Source organism: Dreissena polymorpha, chromosome 4 (genome assembly GCF_020536995.1).
Source record: "Dreissena polymorpha isolate Duluth1 chromosome 4, UMN_Dpol_1.0, whole genome shotgun sequence".
Lineage (NCBI taxonomy): Eukaryota > Metazoa > Mollusca > Bivalvia > Myida > Dreissenidae > Dreissena > Dreissena polymorpha.
The window spans coordinates 126,904,009-126,917,211 of record NC_068358.1 but is presented as its reverse complement, the minus strand read 5'-3'; the positions used below and the strand labels follow the sequence as shown (position 1 = coordinate 126,917,211).

Sequence of the window (13,203 nt, the reverse complement as noted above, 5' to 3'; positions counted from 1 at the left end):
AATTTTACCAGAGATTGAAGCTGGGTAATATGAGCTAAAAAAACTAGGTCACAAGGTCAAATATAAAAAAAACATGTTAAAAGTCACTTTTTTGGTCCAAAATAATCTTCATGAATCAGCTTGCATTTTTTTCAGAATAGTCTAGTTCCTTTGGCTTTCAGGTGAGCGCCTTAGGGCCTGATGGCCCTCTTGTTTAATTTTGTAATGTATACAAGAATACACAAGTTTCTTTTTATTTATATCATATTTGTTTGTAACTTTGCATTGTAATGGTGGTGTTCTATTTAACCGAAAGAAGAAGAGTCTCGCAAAACATTTGAATAAATTTGTTTTTCCAAGCTGCTCTGTCAGTCTGTCTCTTCTGTAAGTGAAGACATGATTCAGAAAAGGTTAGCAATTGTAGAAAGAAATATCTGGAAACAGAAAACAATTTAATTATATGGTTCTGCAGTAAATTGTAGAAAACTGGAATTGCTCTGATAGATTGGTTGATTACTTGGACAAATTGTGTTATACTATGAATACAGACAAATTGAGACAGCGACTGTTAGGAAAATGGACATTTGATGAAGTAAAGTAACAAGTTAGAACCTCCATTTGCATTTCACTAAAGTAATTTATCTGATGTTTGTGTGCATGTTTTGAATATTATTGAAATAGGACTGACAGCAGAAAATTGTATGCTGAAGTAAATATTTGGGAAGGATGCACATCATTGTTGCTTACTGGTATTCATATATTCTGACAAACAGATAAGTGATGGAAATTTCCACCAGAAAGTTCTATGTTTTAAAATAGTTAAATCCCCCCCCCCCCCCACAAAAGTTTAAAGGGCCCATGGGTATATTTGTTGGTCTATTGTTCTGCTGTCTCTCAAAATTTATATCTGATTTTTATCTTGAGTAAAAGTTTTTCCTTCAAACTTCTTATTCAATTTTTGTCAGATTGACAAAGAGGTAAAGACAGATTCTTCGCAGGAATATAAGTGTGTGACATAAATGTTGCATTTGTCGTTTCAAGTAGGCAGGTAGTTATGTTTAATTTTTTTTTATAAATATTTGAGTGGCACATTTCCATGTTATTTCATGCAGTTGATGAACATAATGTCCAGTTGTGTTTGACATAATATGTTCTTATATAAAATTTAAATTTGCCGACTGGCAGCTATCTTAATTTATTTGACCGACTGGGGTTCATATTGACAAGCAAATTGCTTCTACCTTGTTTGTTTATAAAAATTAATTCACATATTATATATATATAAAAATATGTCCAGTTTAAAAAGAACCTAAAAAGGGCCTATCAACACTCAACAGCAACAAAATTGTCCACGAAAATAACTGACACATGAGTAATAATGTATCTAAAGTAGACCATCATAGTCTGCCTGCGTCCCATTCTGCAAGTGAAATTGCTGAAAGACAAAAGACGGTCTATATTTCTACATGGCAGCACCACTTGATTACACCAATCTCCTATTCATTATTCCCATCTCTTTGTTCTTGATTTTCGTCAGTGATAAATCCTACAAACACAAATTGTTACCAGCCACCGTCTGATAACAGTTGATTTTTTAGGCAATACCCACTGCTATATATGGAACAATCAGAAGAGAGTCCCAATCTACTCTGTCAAGTAAGGAAACCGCGTGAAAGCTTTCATATCTGATTAGAGGACAGGGTAGCTCCTGACTAGCCTGCCAACATGTCTGGAGCTTCAGTGGAGGCTTGTTGCATAAAACATATTTTGGTTTGACAAAACTGGTATATGTAACATTATTTGAAATGGTTTCCAATCTTTAAGTTTTTATTGCCAATCTTCTGAAGATATGACAGCACCTTTTTTAACATAGTCATCATCCACTTACTATTTGCGCAAATTGATTTGGGCACTTTTGTTTTGCATCGTTTGAGGTGTGTGACTGTATTATGCACAGGTGGTTAGCATGTGGCTATGATATTAATTAGTGAAAACATCATTTTGAATGATAAATAATCATATTATAACGAACAATCAACTTTTTTGAAAAAAAATTCACTATCAAATATATATATAACAAGGTATCCAACTCAAAATCACCCCAAAACAGGATGCATTGCTTTGAACAGCCATAACTTCATCAATTGTGCAGCGATTTTCACGATCTTGGTCTTATTCAACACAGAAATGAATTTCCTTTCTACAAATGATGTATATATCTTGTTATATTTCTACAAATGCTGGGTCAAATTTTAAGAAATAACACAATACACAACTCACGTAACCTACTTTACACCGATCAGACAGGATAAATCAATGAAATCTTTACGGAGTAAAGAGCATTTTTCCTGCAAAGTTCACAGACCTCGATACCATATTTCAATAAAACGTATGAAAAAACATTCTTACTGTGCAGGGCTCAACATTAACCGTTGTCCGATTGCCCCTGGCAAGTTAAAGTTGGGTCCGGGCAAGTTATTTTATAATCTAGTTGCCCGCCCGGGCAAGTGCAAAAAAGAACAAAAAAAAACATGTTTTTCTGTGGTTAAATAGTACAAATACTGGTAATCATGAAGGATTTGCACGAATTTACCTCAGCGATTGTTGTTGGTGGAAGTCTGAACTAACTACGCATGGTGCGCATGCATTTCCAAACTTATTTTTTAGTAACTTGGGATTTCAAACATCGGTTTACAAACATTGTGTACACACTGGTCTTACTGACAATAACGTAGTGACGTTACCATCTATGTATAGAATGGCCTTCAAAAGCTATATATTGTGTTTATCTTTGTCATTACTATTTAATTACATATAATTACATATAACATTGTTGTTGTTTTCAGTCACAAAGAAAACTACTAAAATTATAACTATATAAACACAACAACAAATAGCTTCGGTATTATATAGTTTTCATATTTTGCGACATATATTTTCAACAATCTTTTGCTTCACGTCAATTGACATTTTTTTTATGGTTCACGTGTTGTTAACAGTATTGTTAGCAGACGAGCAGCTGGCTAGTTTATTTAGCTTTGGCAGGTAACTGTAATTCTGCAAAATCCAATTAAAAATGCACAGACAAATTATCCGAAAGTTCCAAAAAGTACGAATTGAAGCAAAAACTTAACGTTTTATCAAAATGGAAAAGTGAGTTTAAATGGTTGAGATATGATGAATCGTTATAAGCGATGTTTAATAATTAAACATCGGCACAAATCTACATTCAGACTTTAATTAAACTTTATTTGCTGTAATCATTTTGTTAAATGTTAAAATAGGTTTTGTTGTGTATCATTTTGATCTTTATTAAAAAATATTACGGTAGGTTTACAGTTAATGTGATATTTCATCATCATTGGGCAAGTGGCTTTACATTCAGGGCAAGTAGATTTTCTAAGTACTTGCCCGGCAGGGAAAGTTGGTTTTTAGGTTAATGTTGAGCCCTGCCATGCTTCCGTTGCAATTGTATTTAAATGCTATGCAATTAATTTGAAATAATCGTTTTAAAAGCTATGTATTGTTTCATACTATTATAGCAAAATAAAAAATATCTTACCATAGCAAATTTTCCATTAATTGTCTAAATAATTCAGCAGTTTTAATGGACAAAATGCATGATATTTTGTATAATTACTTGTTTTATTTCTTTAATACTGCACCTGGTTTGCATCATTTGAACAGTTTGTATGGCAGATCAAAATGACAAACAGCCACACGGACAATTATGCTTGTCTTTGATGACGAGTTTTTAATCAAAGATATAGACACATTAAAGGAAGTCTTGAAGAGTTTTTCTGTAAAATTGACCAATTACTACAAATTGCTACTATTAACACTGATTTACAATTTATACAATTTTTCTTATTTACACATTTATAGTGTAAATGAGAGAGCTTGGATGCATAGGGTAATGGGGTGAGGGAGGCATAGAATGATTGTCCTGTCTGTTCATCTGTCTGTCTGTGAAATGTTTTGTAGATTCTGCTGTTTTATTTGGCAGTAACCCCAACCGGGGGCGTGTGTGTCTATCAAATGTGGCCTCCCCATTTCCTGTTTTTGAAAATCATTTAGATTATTAATAAATGACTTTTTCTGTTCATTTCAGTTCATTAATGATTAATTGGGTAAAACCTGTGTTTAGCATGTTTTTCTGAATCATAAATTTCAAAACTTATGTAATTATATGGCTATGAAGGCTCCCAAGGCCGTTGTAAATCTGTCTCGTCCAAATGTTTAGGATAGTGAACAGAATTCATTATTTTTGCTGGTAATTCATCACTTCATGTGTAATCTATTCAGAGTGTCATAACAACTCCTAGGAGGACAGAGATAAGATCAACTGTTTTCTGAATGGTTTCCTCGATTAGTTTATTCTACATAAATGGTGTTGTATGATAAGGTTGTTTTTCTCTGGTTTTTACTGTGTTAATGTGATCAAGTCTGTGGTAATGTATTAGTTAATGACTGGTTAAAGCTTTCAATATATTACCAATAAAATGTTTTTTTCATTATCCAAAGAAGGCTGATACATCCTTGCTGAAATCATTATTATTTAAATGCGTTTTCATTCTATCAAATGGTTTTCATTTCTATTTGCAGATATGGAAACACCATTCCTGAGCTTTTGCAATCCTAACTATCAACCTAATAACAAAGCAGTGCACACCAGTCCAACATCTGAGAACAACAACAACCAGAGCGACGCAGTCAACATCAACATCATGTCGGCCGCAGACGAGAAACAAGAGCAAACTAAGCTCATAAACGGAGAAATTCAGTCACTTACTTCTACGGAAGAGGATTCGGACTCAATCTCAGTGAAAAGTGGCATAGTTTCTGGAGAAGAAGCGGTCTCGGATGAAGAAAATGACTTTGTCGTTGCCAATACCAAGTTTGTGGGAGACTCCGGGACCGACTCGAGCGATGAGAAGCTGAACAACACTGAGTGCATGAACATGGCCTATGGGGAGAAAGGCAAGGGAATACTCGCCTACATTTCCCTGCTCGAGCAGAGTGCAAGAGAGCGTAGTGAGAGGAAGCGTAGGGAGCAGCTGCTTGGGGTCGAAGGCGATCAGACGCAGTGCGACAGCGGCAACACAACCCCTGCCTCATTGGCAGAGAACATCAAACTTAAAACGTATGTGATGGCCTTATGATTGGCCAGGGGCCATATTCTAGAATAATCTTGTTTAAAAATATTTGTATGCCCCCGGATCGAATGATCTGGGGTATATTGTTTTGGGCCTGTCTGTCTGTCTGACATTCTGTGGAAAACTTTAAGCTTGGTTAAACTTTTGCAATAATGAAAAACTTTTGCAATATTGAAGATAGCAACTTGATATTTGGCATGCATGTGTATCTCATGGAGCTGCACATTGTGAGTGGGGATAGGTCAAAGGTCAAATATAGGGCTTCAAAGCGGCGCAATAGGGGGCATTGTGTTTCTGACAAACACATCTCTTGTTTTAACCTAAGATCTGTATTTGGTCTTTTGGTATTTTTTTGTCATCTTTGCATCAGTTTATCTAATAACCTTGAGTAAAATCAGGGTTTTGATTTGTCATTCTTTTCCTAATTTCCAATGCCAGTATAAAGGTATTTTCTCCTCTAGTATTGTATACATATAAGAGCATTCCTGTTAAAGGAGGTTGTAAATAGGCAGATAATTTCTGTGAAAGAAATATTATTCGTGGTACATGTTTAATCATGGATATCTGTGGGTCTGCTCAACCACGAAAGCAAATGCTCATTAGTAGTTATGTCCAAATACTTAAAACAGGCATTATAAAAAAAATCTACAAATGTATTTTCCAACCAATATGGCAGATTTTTGCAAAAAAATTTACGTCAACAGTTGTAAGCCGGCATCCTTTTATACTTCCTGGTATAACATGTGATATCATGAGACTTATTAAATTTTATACATTTATGAAGTTCACCAAGGAGCTTTGGGAAATGATGTTTAAAATTGATAAATTTTACTACTTAGCATTAAATAAAGTGTCTGTGTCACTTAAACGATAATTCTGACAGCCTGTGGGTGGTGAATTATTGTTTAGGCTACACAAAATTAAAAATTTATAGAGATTGTCAATTGGATCTTCAATCCGTTTGTATGAAAGCATTATAATTATAGCTAGTAACTCCTAGTAGTATTATACATTACTGTGAAAACTGCATTAATTTACAGATGTTGTGCATGTGAGTGCAACATTATTTTACGACTGCACGATAGAACAACACATTTGTTTAGTTTACTAGTTTAATGACATTATTTCAATTTATTTTGCCTCCCAATAAACATCACACAAATGAAATCGGATGTACACGTATGAAGAATTCACTAACAGATCCATATAATATATCATGCAAGTAAGAGAGTGGGATATAATGGCCGCAGCGTTAAACATTAACAGCTGAACATTATGCCTACCGGAGATGGACGAGCACAAGTTAAATTACCGATGTGAAGTAAGTATAAGTATAGTAGCAACACCTCCTACCTAAAATAAAAATGTTCTTGCTCATCAAGCGACCGGGCCAGGAAAAACCATTCACTTGATTTGGGCTAAGCCTAGCTCTACCAGTCGCTTGACCATTAATTGCTCAACCGGTGACTATACCTTTACACACCACTTTTTATACCAATGGTCACTTGACCATTAACACAATACTTTTACACACTTTTTATACCAATGGTCACTTGACTATTAACACAATACTTTTACACACTTTTTATACCAATGGTCACTTGACCATTAACACAAAACCTTTTCACACTTTGTATTCCAATGGCCACTTGACCATTAACACAGTACCTTTAGACACTCTTTACACCAATGGTCACTTGACCATTACTTTTAAATCGGACATTTAATATCAATAATCGCTCGACCAGTGATTTCACACTTTTTAACTCGCTTAACCAGCGAGTCCACACTTAAAACTCAGTCATTTAATTACAATAATCGCTTAACCAGCGATTACACACTTTTTACCTTGGACATTGAATACGATTTGACACATACCAGTTTTTCCCCTACAGCATTGCTAATATTTTTTAAGCTTAACCAAGAGTCCATTCGAGCCAATGTGTTGAGTAATTGTCGCTAAGGTTAGCTTGTAGAGATAAATTTTGTAGAATAAGTATGCATGCCCATCCAGCCCTCCAGCAAACAGAATTTTCCGCCGCTGCGACAGGAAGGCAAATACATATAAACAAGACATGTATGACAAATAAAACATTTCGGAATACATAACACTCATTCCTAATATAAAACAATCAAGTATAATTGTAAAATAACATGACAGTACAACCATGATGTGTAGACATCACTTCTATTTTGTATTCTTAAATAGTGTTTTCAAGGCCAGGTGAAAAACCAGAGATAAAACTTCATTGGAAAACTAATATAAAATAACTCTGGAAAACTGTAGCCGAAAACAACCAATATTAACATGTAACTGCGGACATTGTGGAACTCAAAGATAACTGGTCATTTTAAACAATTAAGTAATGCGGTTCGAATTTCAAAAAGTAAAAGTTTACTGATCAAAGTCTAGCGTAGGACTGACCAAACAATGAAAACCACGTGCACATTCCCGCTTATGTCCGCCTGAGTGACTTTACTGACGTGAAAATGTATATTATGGACAGAATGCCATAGTGGGCGATAGAGAACCGCCTGGAAACAGATATGGCAAGAATGAAATGAGAACACTGAGTGATAAAAAACCTAAAATGAACCCGCTGATGTTACACAAGGAGCGCAGATTCCATTGGAGAAAATGTGTTAAGTCATTATCACTAAGGGCAGCGTGAAGAGATATATGCTATAGAAGAAGTCGCCATATACCCGGAAGCACCCGCTGATGTTACACAAATAACGCAGAGTCCATTGGAGCAAATGAAGGCCTTTACCCGAGAGAACCCGCTGATGTTACACAAGTATATACACTCAGCAGTTCATTGATCAGTTCAAGCAATGAAAAAGTTCCATGCGCTGTGCCACACTGCCCACCAAGATAGGTCCCTTCTATACCGGACCGAACGGTGGACCCATAACGATCTTGTGAGAAGATGGGCTGGCCCTGGCACCGCGATGCGATTGGATGTCAGCCACCAGAGTTGAGGAGCCCGCCAGGAGCCGGTGGATATAAACTAAAAATAAAATAACTGGCCGGCAGTATCATAGAACGAAATTTGTGAGGAGGTTGCAGGCCCCAGCGCCAATATGTGCTTGGATGTACATTGACTGGAAATAAAGAACTTTCCGGCAGAATCATAGAACCAAAAAACCTAAATCCGTATTACCGTAAGATATGGTAATAAATCGAATCTGTGCATCGACCGACCAGGCGCGATGATATTCAGGGTGCGGTGGGTGGTGTTTTTGGCAATCTAAACACCAGCATAGGCAATTTACAAAAGGCGGAATGATGTCATATCACGTGGTACGGAAACTGCGTAATTCTATTGTACTAACGATCTTGACCGAGGCAATCCATACATTATCATATCTATAGAAACCAGTAAACAACAATCAGTTCCGCGAAAAATAAATATTATTAATTTATATTCAGAAATTAATAAGTCTTTTAGAAAACACTGGTCTTTAAGTCCTATTTAAGAAATTTGTAGTAGCAAGATTTTGAGACAACTACTAAAGTTTACTGGTAGAAGTTCTCAATAGGTTAAATATTGAGGAAGTATGAAATTGTAAAAAATTGTCAACTTGATTTTATTTGATTCAATTGAAAGGATATAATGCTATAAGCTTTATGAAACACAATGTTTATAAAAATGAGTTTGTGGTGAAGTCACATATCCCATGATGTATGAATTACAGGGAAAACATGATTTCAATACCAACAATAACAGCTCTGTTGTAATCTTGTCACTTTCCCCAATAAATGTTCATGTACATAATAAAGCAACAAAGGAAGTCCATTTTGATAATTATTGGACTCCCAGTGGCGGCATTGCTGTTAGTAATTACCTGCTGAATAGGAATTATAATTGTATTAACTGTATTAACAAAAATTATTCCAGTCCAGATAGACTCATGTGCACTGGACTACACACACACAATTCCAGAAAACTCGATACCCGTCCTTTTAACTATATGTTTTCTCAATCTAGCTCTGTTTAACATTTGCATATGTTATGGTCCGTAAGAAAATAGTGAGACAATTTCTTCACTGTTTGATATTGACTTTCTAAAAAAATTAAAGATGGTTATAATTAATAATACAACATTTTGCACGCACAAAAGTGTATATGCTGACTTGCTATTACATGTAAATGGTAACCTAAAGAATATATATAATATTACAATTGGTATAGGGTGAACAAAACAAAATTTACAAACTTAGAATTACATAAATAAAATAATGTAACAAACTTGGAATTTTATGTGACCATAAGAATATTTACAAACTTACAATTATAAGGTGAACAAAAGAATATACAAAAACGAATGAAATATGGTGAACACAATAATACAAATATAAAATTCCATGGTGAACAAAAGAACATACACAAGCCTAGAATTAAATTCTGCATTTAATTTTTAGTCTTAACAAGTGATTTTATCTGGCTTTCTGGACTGAGAGTGCACCAAGTTACAAAGTTACACTGCTATTCCCTGCTCCCTACAATTCTTAATGCAAATTTTGCTGTCCGCGTTTTGAATTTCAGAAAGTTCAAACCTCCTGTTGTTGTGAATGAAAGCAAACATCCATACTTAAACCAGTGTGTATGTACTCGATTTCAAAATTCAAAAGTTATTTCCGAAATCTGGGTGACAAGTTTAATATTTACTAACGCTTCAAAAAGTAGGCGAGTGGTGTCCAATATTTTGGTAAAGATAGAATGTGGATTTACCGGCAGCCTGGTTATTGAAAACTAAGCTATGAACTACCCTCTAGGTTTCGCAACGCTGGGTTCGATATCAACTCGCCTGACTCCAACGACAGCGGCATACAGTCAGACGCACGCTCTGACGATGGCACCTCGCAGTCCCAGAGTGCATCCATCAGTGATGAGCTGTATGCGATCACCAATGAGTCCTACCTGCCTCGGTCCAAGAGCCAGGAGGACACAGAGGTCACCACCGACCCAGGTAAACTAGGGCAATTAGGAGTATCCTTTCCTGAACCTCTGGAACTATTTATACGGTGTACTTGGATAACTCGCATTAATTTATGCTTGAATGTTTCATTTCTTATATTGTGAAGTGTTGTCCCAGATTGACCAAACTGGCTTGTCATGGAGAACAAATTTGTGCGTTTATATGAAGTCTCTTCTAAACAAAAGTACAGTCTGCAGACTTAACCTTTTGCATGCTGGGAAATTTGTCGTCTGCTAAAATGTCGTCCGTTGAATTTCTAAAATTAGCATTTTCTTCGAATTTTTTTCAAAGAATACTATCAGAATAGCAAACAGTTTGGATCCAGATGAGACGCCACGTTCTGTGGCGTCTCATCTGGATCCAAACTGTTTGCAAAGGCCTTTAAAATTCAGCTCCAGCGCTTTAAGGGTTAACAGGCTATTCTGAGATGACACTTTGCGTACAAGCATTAAGTTCAGTGTATCAAGAACTGCTCATTTAAGAGCATTGTACACAGCAAAGAGATCTAAAACTAATTGGTTAAAATTGTAATTTTAATTGTGCAACGGTACCACAGGTGAAGCTCATTGTCTCGAATTCACTAGAATCAAGTCTCGGGATATGTTGATGACTGTTATTCCTGACTTAACCCCTTTTTATTTTGTATAAAATAAGTAGGTTAATTAAGTGTTTTTATAGAGAATTTTGCTTATTTTGAAGTGGTTTTCAGTCCAAACATTTGTTTTGATCATGGACTATTATTAAGTACTCTTTAACTATAAGCGTTGAATTTTTGACTTAGGAAAACATTTAGAAGGAGAATGTTTTATGCATACGAATGATATCACTGTTGATTATAGGTGTGCACACTTTTGTAAATCATAAGAAACCTTTCTTACATTGCAGGGGGAGGTTTTAACCATCAGGCTGGGAAAGATGTGAAGGTAATCTTTAAATATATTTGAGACCATGTTGAGTCCATACAAAGCCAAATAAGTGTAAACATATAGGATTGGTTGTGAATCTAATGCATCTGATATTGAAATGTTAAAAATGCTATATTTGTATCTTTTCAGATTTTTTTTTATATATATGAATCAAACTATAACACTGACAGTATTTCATATCCCACAAAGTATAATAAATGTCCACTAGTAATATTGACAAGTATTTAACCCTTTCCCACTCAGAGCCAAAGTGGAAATGGCTATGCGCAAACAGCATAAAACCAGAACAGCCTGCAAGTAAGTTGCAGACTGTTCAGGTTCAATGCTGTTTGCTGCTCATCAGTATCTAAGAGTTGGAAATGAAGCCTTAAAAACTAGACACAAGTAAGAAAGGTATTTAATTAAACTTTCTGAGGGACTACAAAGGTGTGAAAACAAGTATCTAAGTGGTTATGGGTTAAACAACAACTTTGAAGAAAAACAGGCAATTGAGCTGTCTGTGGCTTTCTCTATTTACATTTTCATTCGCCAACGTTTGACTATTATCCCCAGACACATTTCCTTAGATGTTGACTGTGTAAAAACTTGCTGACACAAAAGCTTAGATGACTCTGGAATTTACAGAAAGCAATGGAATAGCCAGTGAAATTTAAACAAACAAACATTTTGACAGGCTAGATTTAAAGGCAATAAAACACTTATAAGTTTGAAGATGCTTTTATTTTTTTTATCCATTGTCATTTTTTATGTATATCTTTTGAAAAAATATGGGTTTATTTGCAAAACAAGGCCATTTTTTGATAGATTAAGGCATCTTAAATAAAAACAAGACTTTTAATGTCCAGTCTTTGTTATTAGCGGTCACAAATGTGACGCCAGGTTAATCATGATAGATATTCAGAGATTTTCATGTTGTAAAAATTATTGCAATATCTTTGCAGTCCTTTATATCAGTTGTTCAGTGTACATAACATTATAATGTTGTGTACTCTGTATTATGGTTCAAGAAGATTTGCTTGTGCAGTTTTGTTTGCATTTGTGAAGGGATGAATAAATCAATTGTGCACATTTCCTAAGCTAGTCCCAGTGCAGGCGCAGACATGGTAAATAGTGTATAATGGTCAAATTGTGTATGAACTGCAACTCCGTTATATTGAAGTTTGCAGGATCAACTGATCGTGATGGCGATATATCCAAGTCGCAATATAACTTGTCAGGTCATTCATGCATTTGAATGTATGGATAAACACAGTTTGGCCATTCAGAACACGCTATTCACCTACCTTATTGGATTGTGTGATATATCCATATGTTATACATGGTATAACATAAAACATTATTCCATGTAAGTATTTTAAAATGCTTATAATTAAATGTGTAATCCGATATTATTTTCGAGTTTTATTGTTCCTGAATGGACAAAATCTCGCCACAAATAAACCGTCCTCATGTATTTTGTGTAAATCCTTTGTACTGATTTTTAAAAGCATGCAAAATTAGACCTCATGTACAATATCACATCATTTTTCATCCTGGTAAGCATTGGCCTTAATATTTGAATACTGGAAAAAACACACACAAAAATTAAGGTAGGTGAAAAAAAGGGGGATCCACAGCCGACTCACGATATATTGGACATCGTTATATAACATACGTACAGCGATATAACGGAGTTACAGTGTACTAGTATTCTTAGCATAAAATACATTTATATTGTCTTGATTTGTATTTGTGTCTGAACATTATTTCAATAGCCTTTACTATTTGGTTAACTGAATTTTATTTGACACGACCCTTTGTCTTTAACTTTAAAATGCTGTTTGTAAATATCAAATCAAATGTTTCATGCCTGCAAAATTGCCAAGTGTGTCTATATTTAACATGCAATCATTGCGGAACAGACAGCTTTTAGAATTTTACTGGCCATTTCTGTATAATGCAGCAATAAAACCTGCATGCTCGGCTCTTAAATTGTAATGAATTGTGCAATAACCTATCGGCCACGAAAAGTCAGCAAATGAATTGGATTTAAACATTGGATATTAAGGCAGATGCCGTTATAGGATTATTTAGGGTTGCATGCCTTCTGAATAATTGATTATTCCAGAATTTAAATGGCCTTTCTATGGAATATATTTGTAAAAGGAAAGATAAGAAAA

At 35.0% G+C, this 13,203-nt stretch overlaps 1 protein-coding gene across 1 annotated transcript in view; it reads left to right on the top strand.

The window, feature by feature from the left end:
- LOC127878767 (uncharacterized) overlaps positions 1 to 13,203 on the top strand; it is an 83,462-nt gene that overhangs the window by 54,061 nt on the left and 16,198 nt on the right. Inside the window, exons 3-5 of the mRNA XM_052425294.1 lie at positions 4,585 to 5,122; positions 9,916 to 10,109; positions 11,004 to 11,041. Of these exons, the coding sequence (XP_052281254.1) occupies positions 4,585 to 5,122; positions 9,916 to 10,109; positions 11,004 to 11,041 (770 nt within the window). The remainder of the gene's footprint in view (positions 1 to 4,584; positions 5,123 to 9,915; positions 10,110 to 11,003; positions 11,042 to 13,203) is intronic.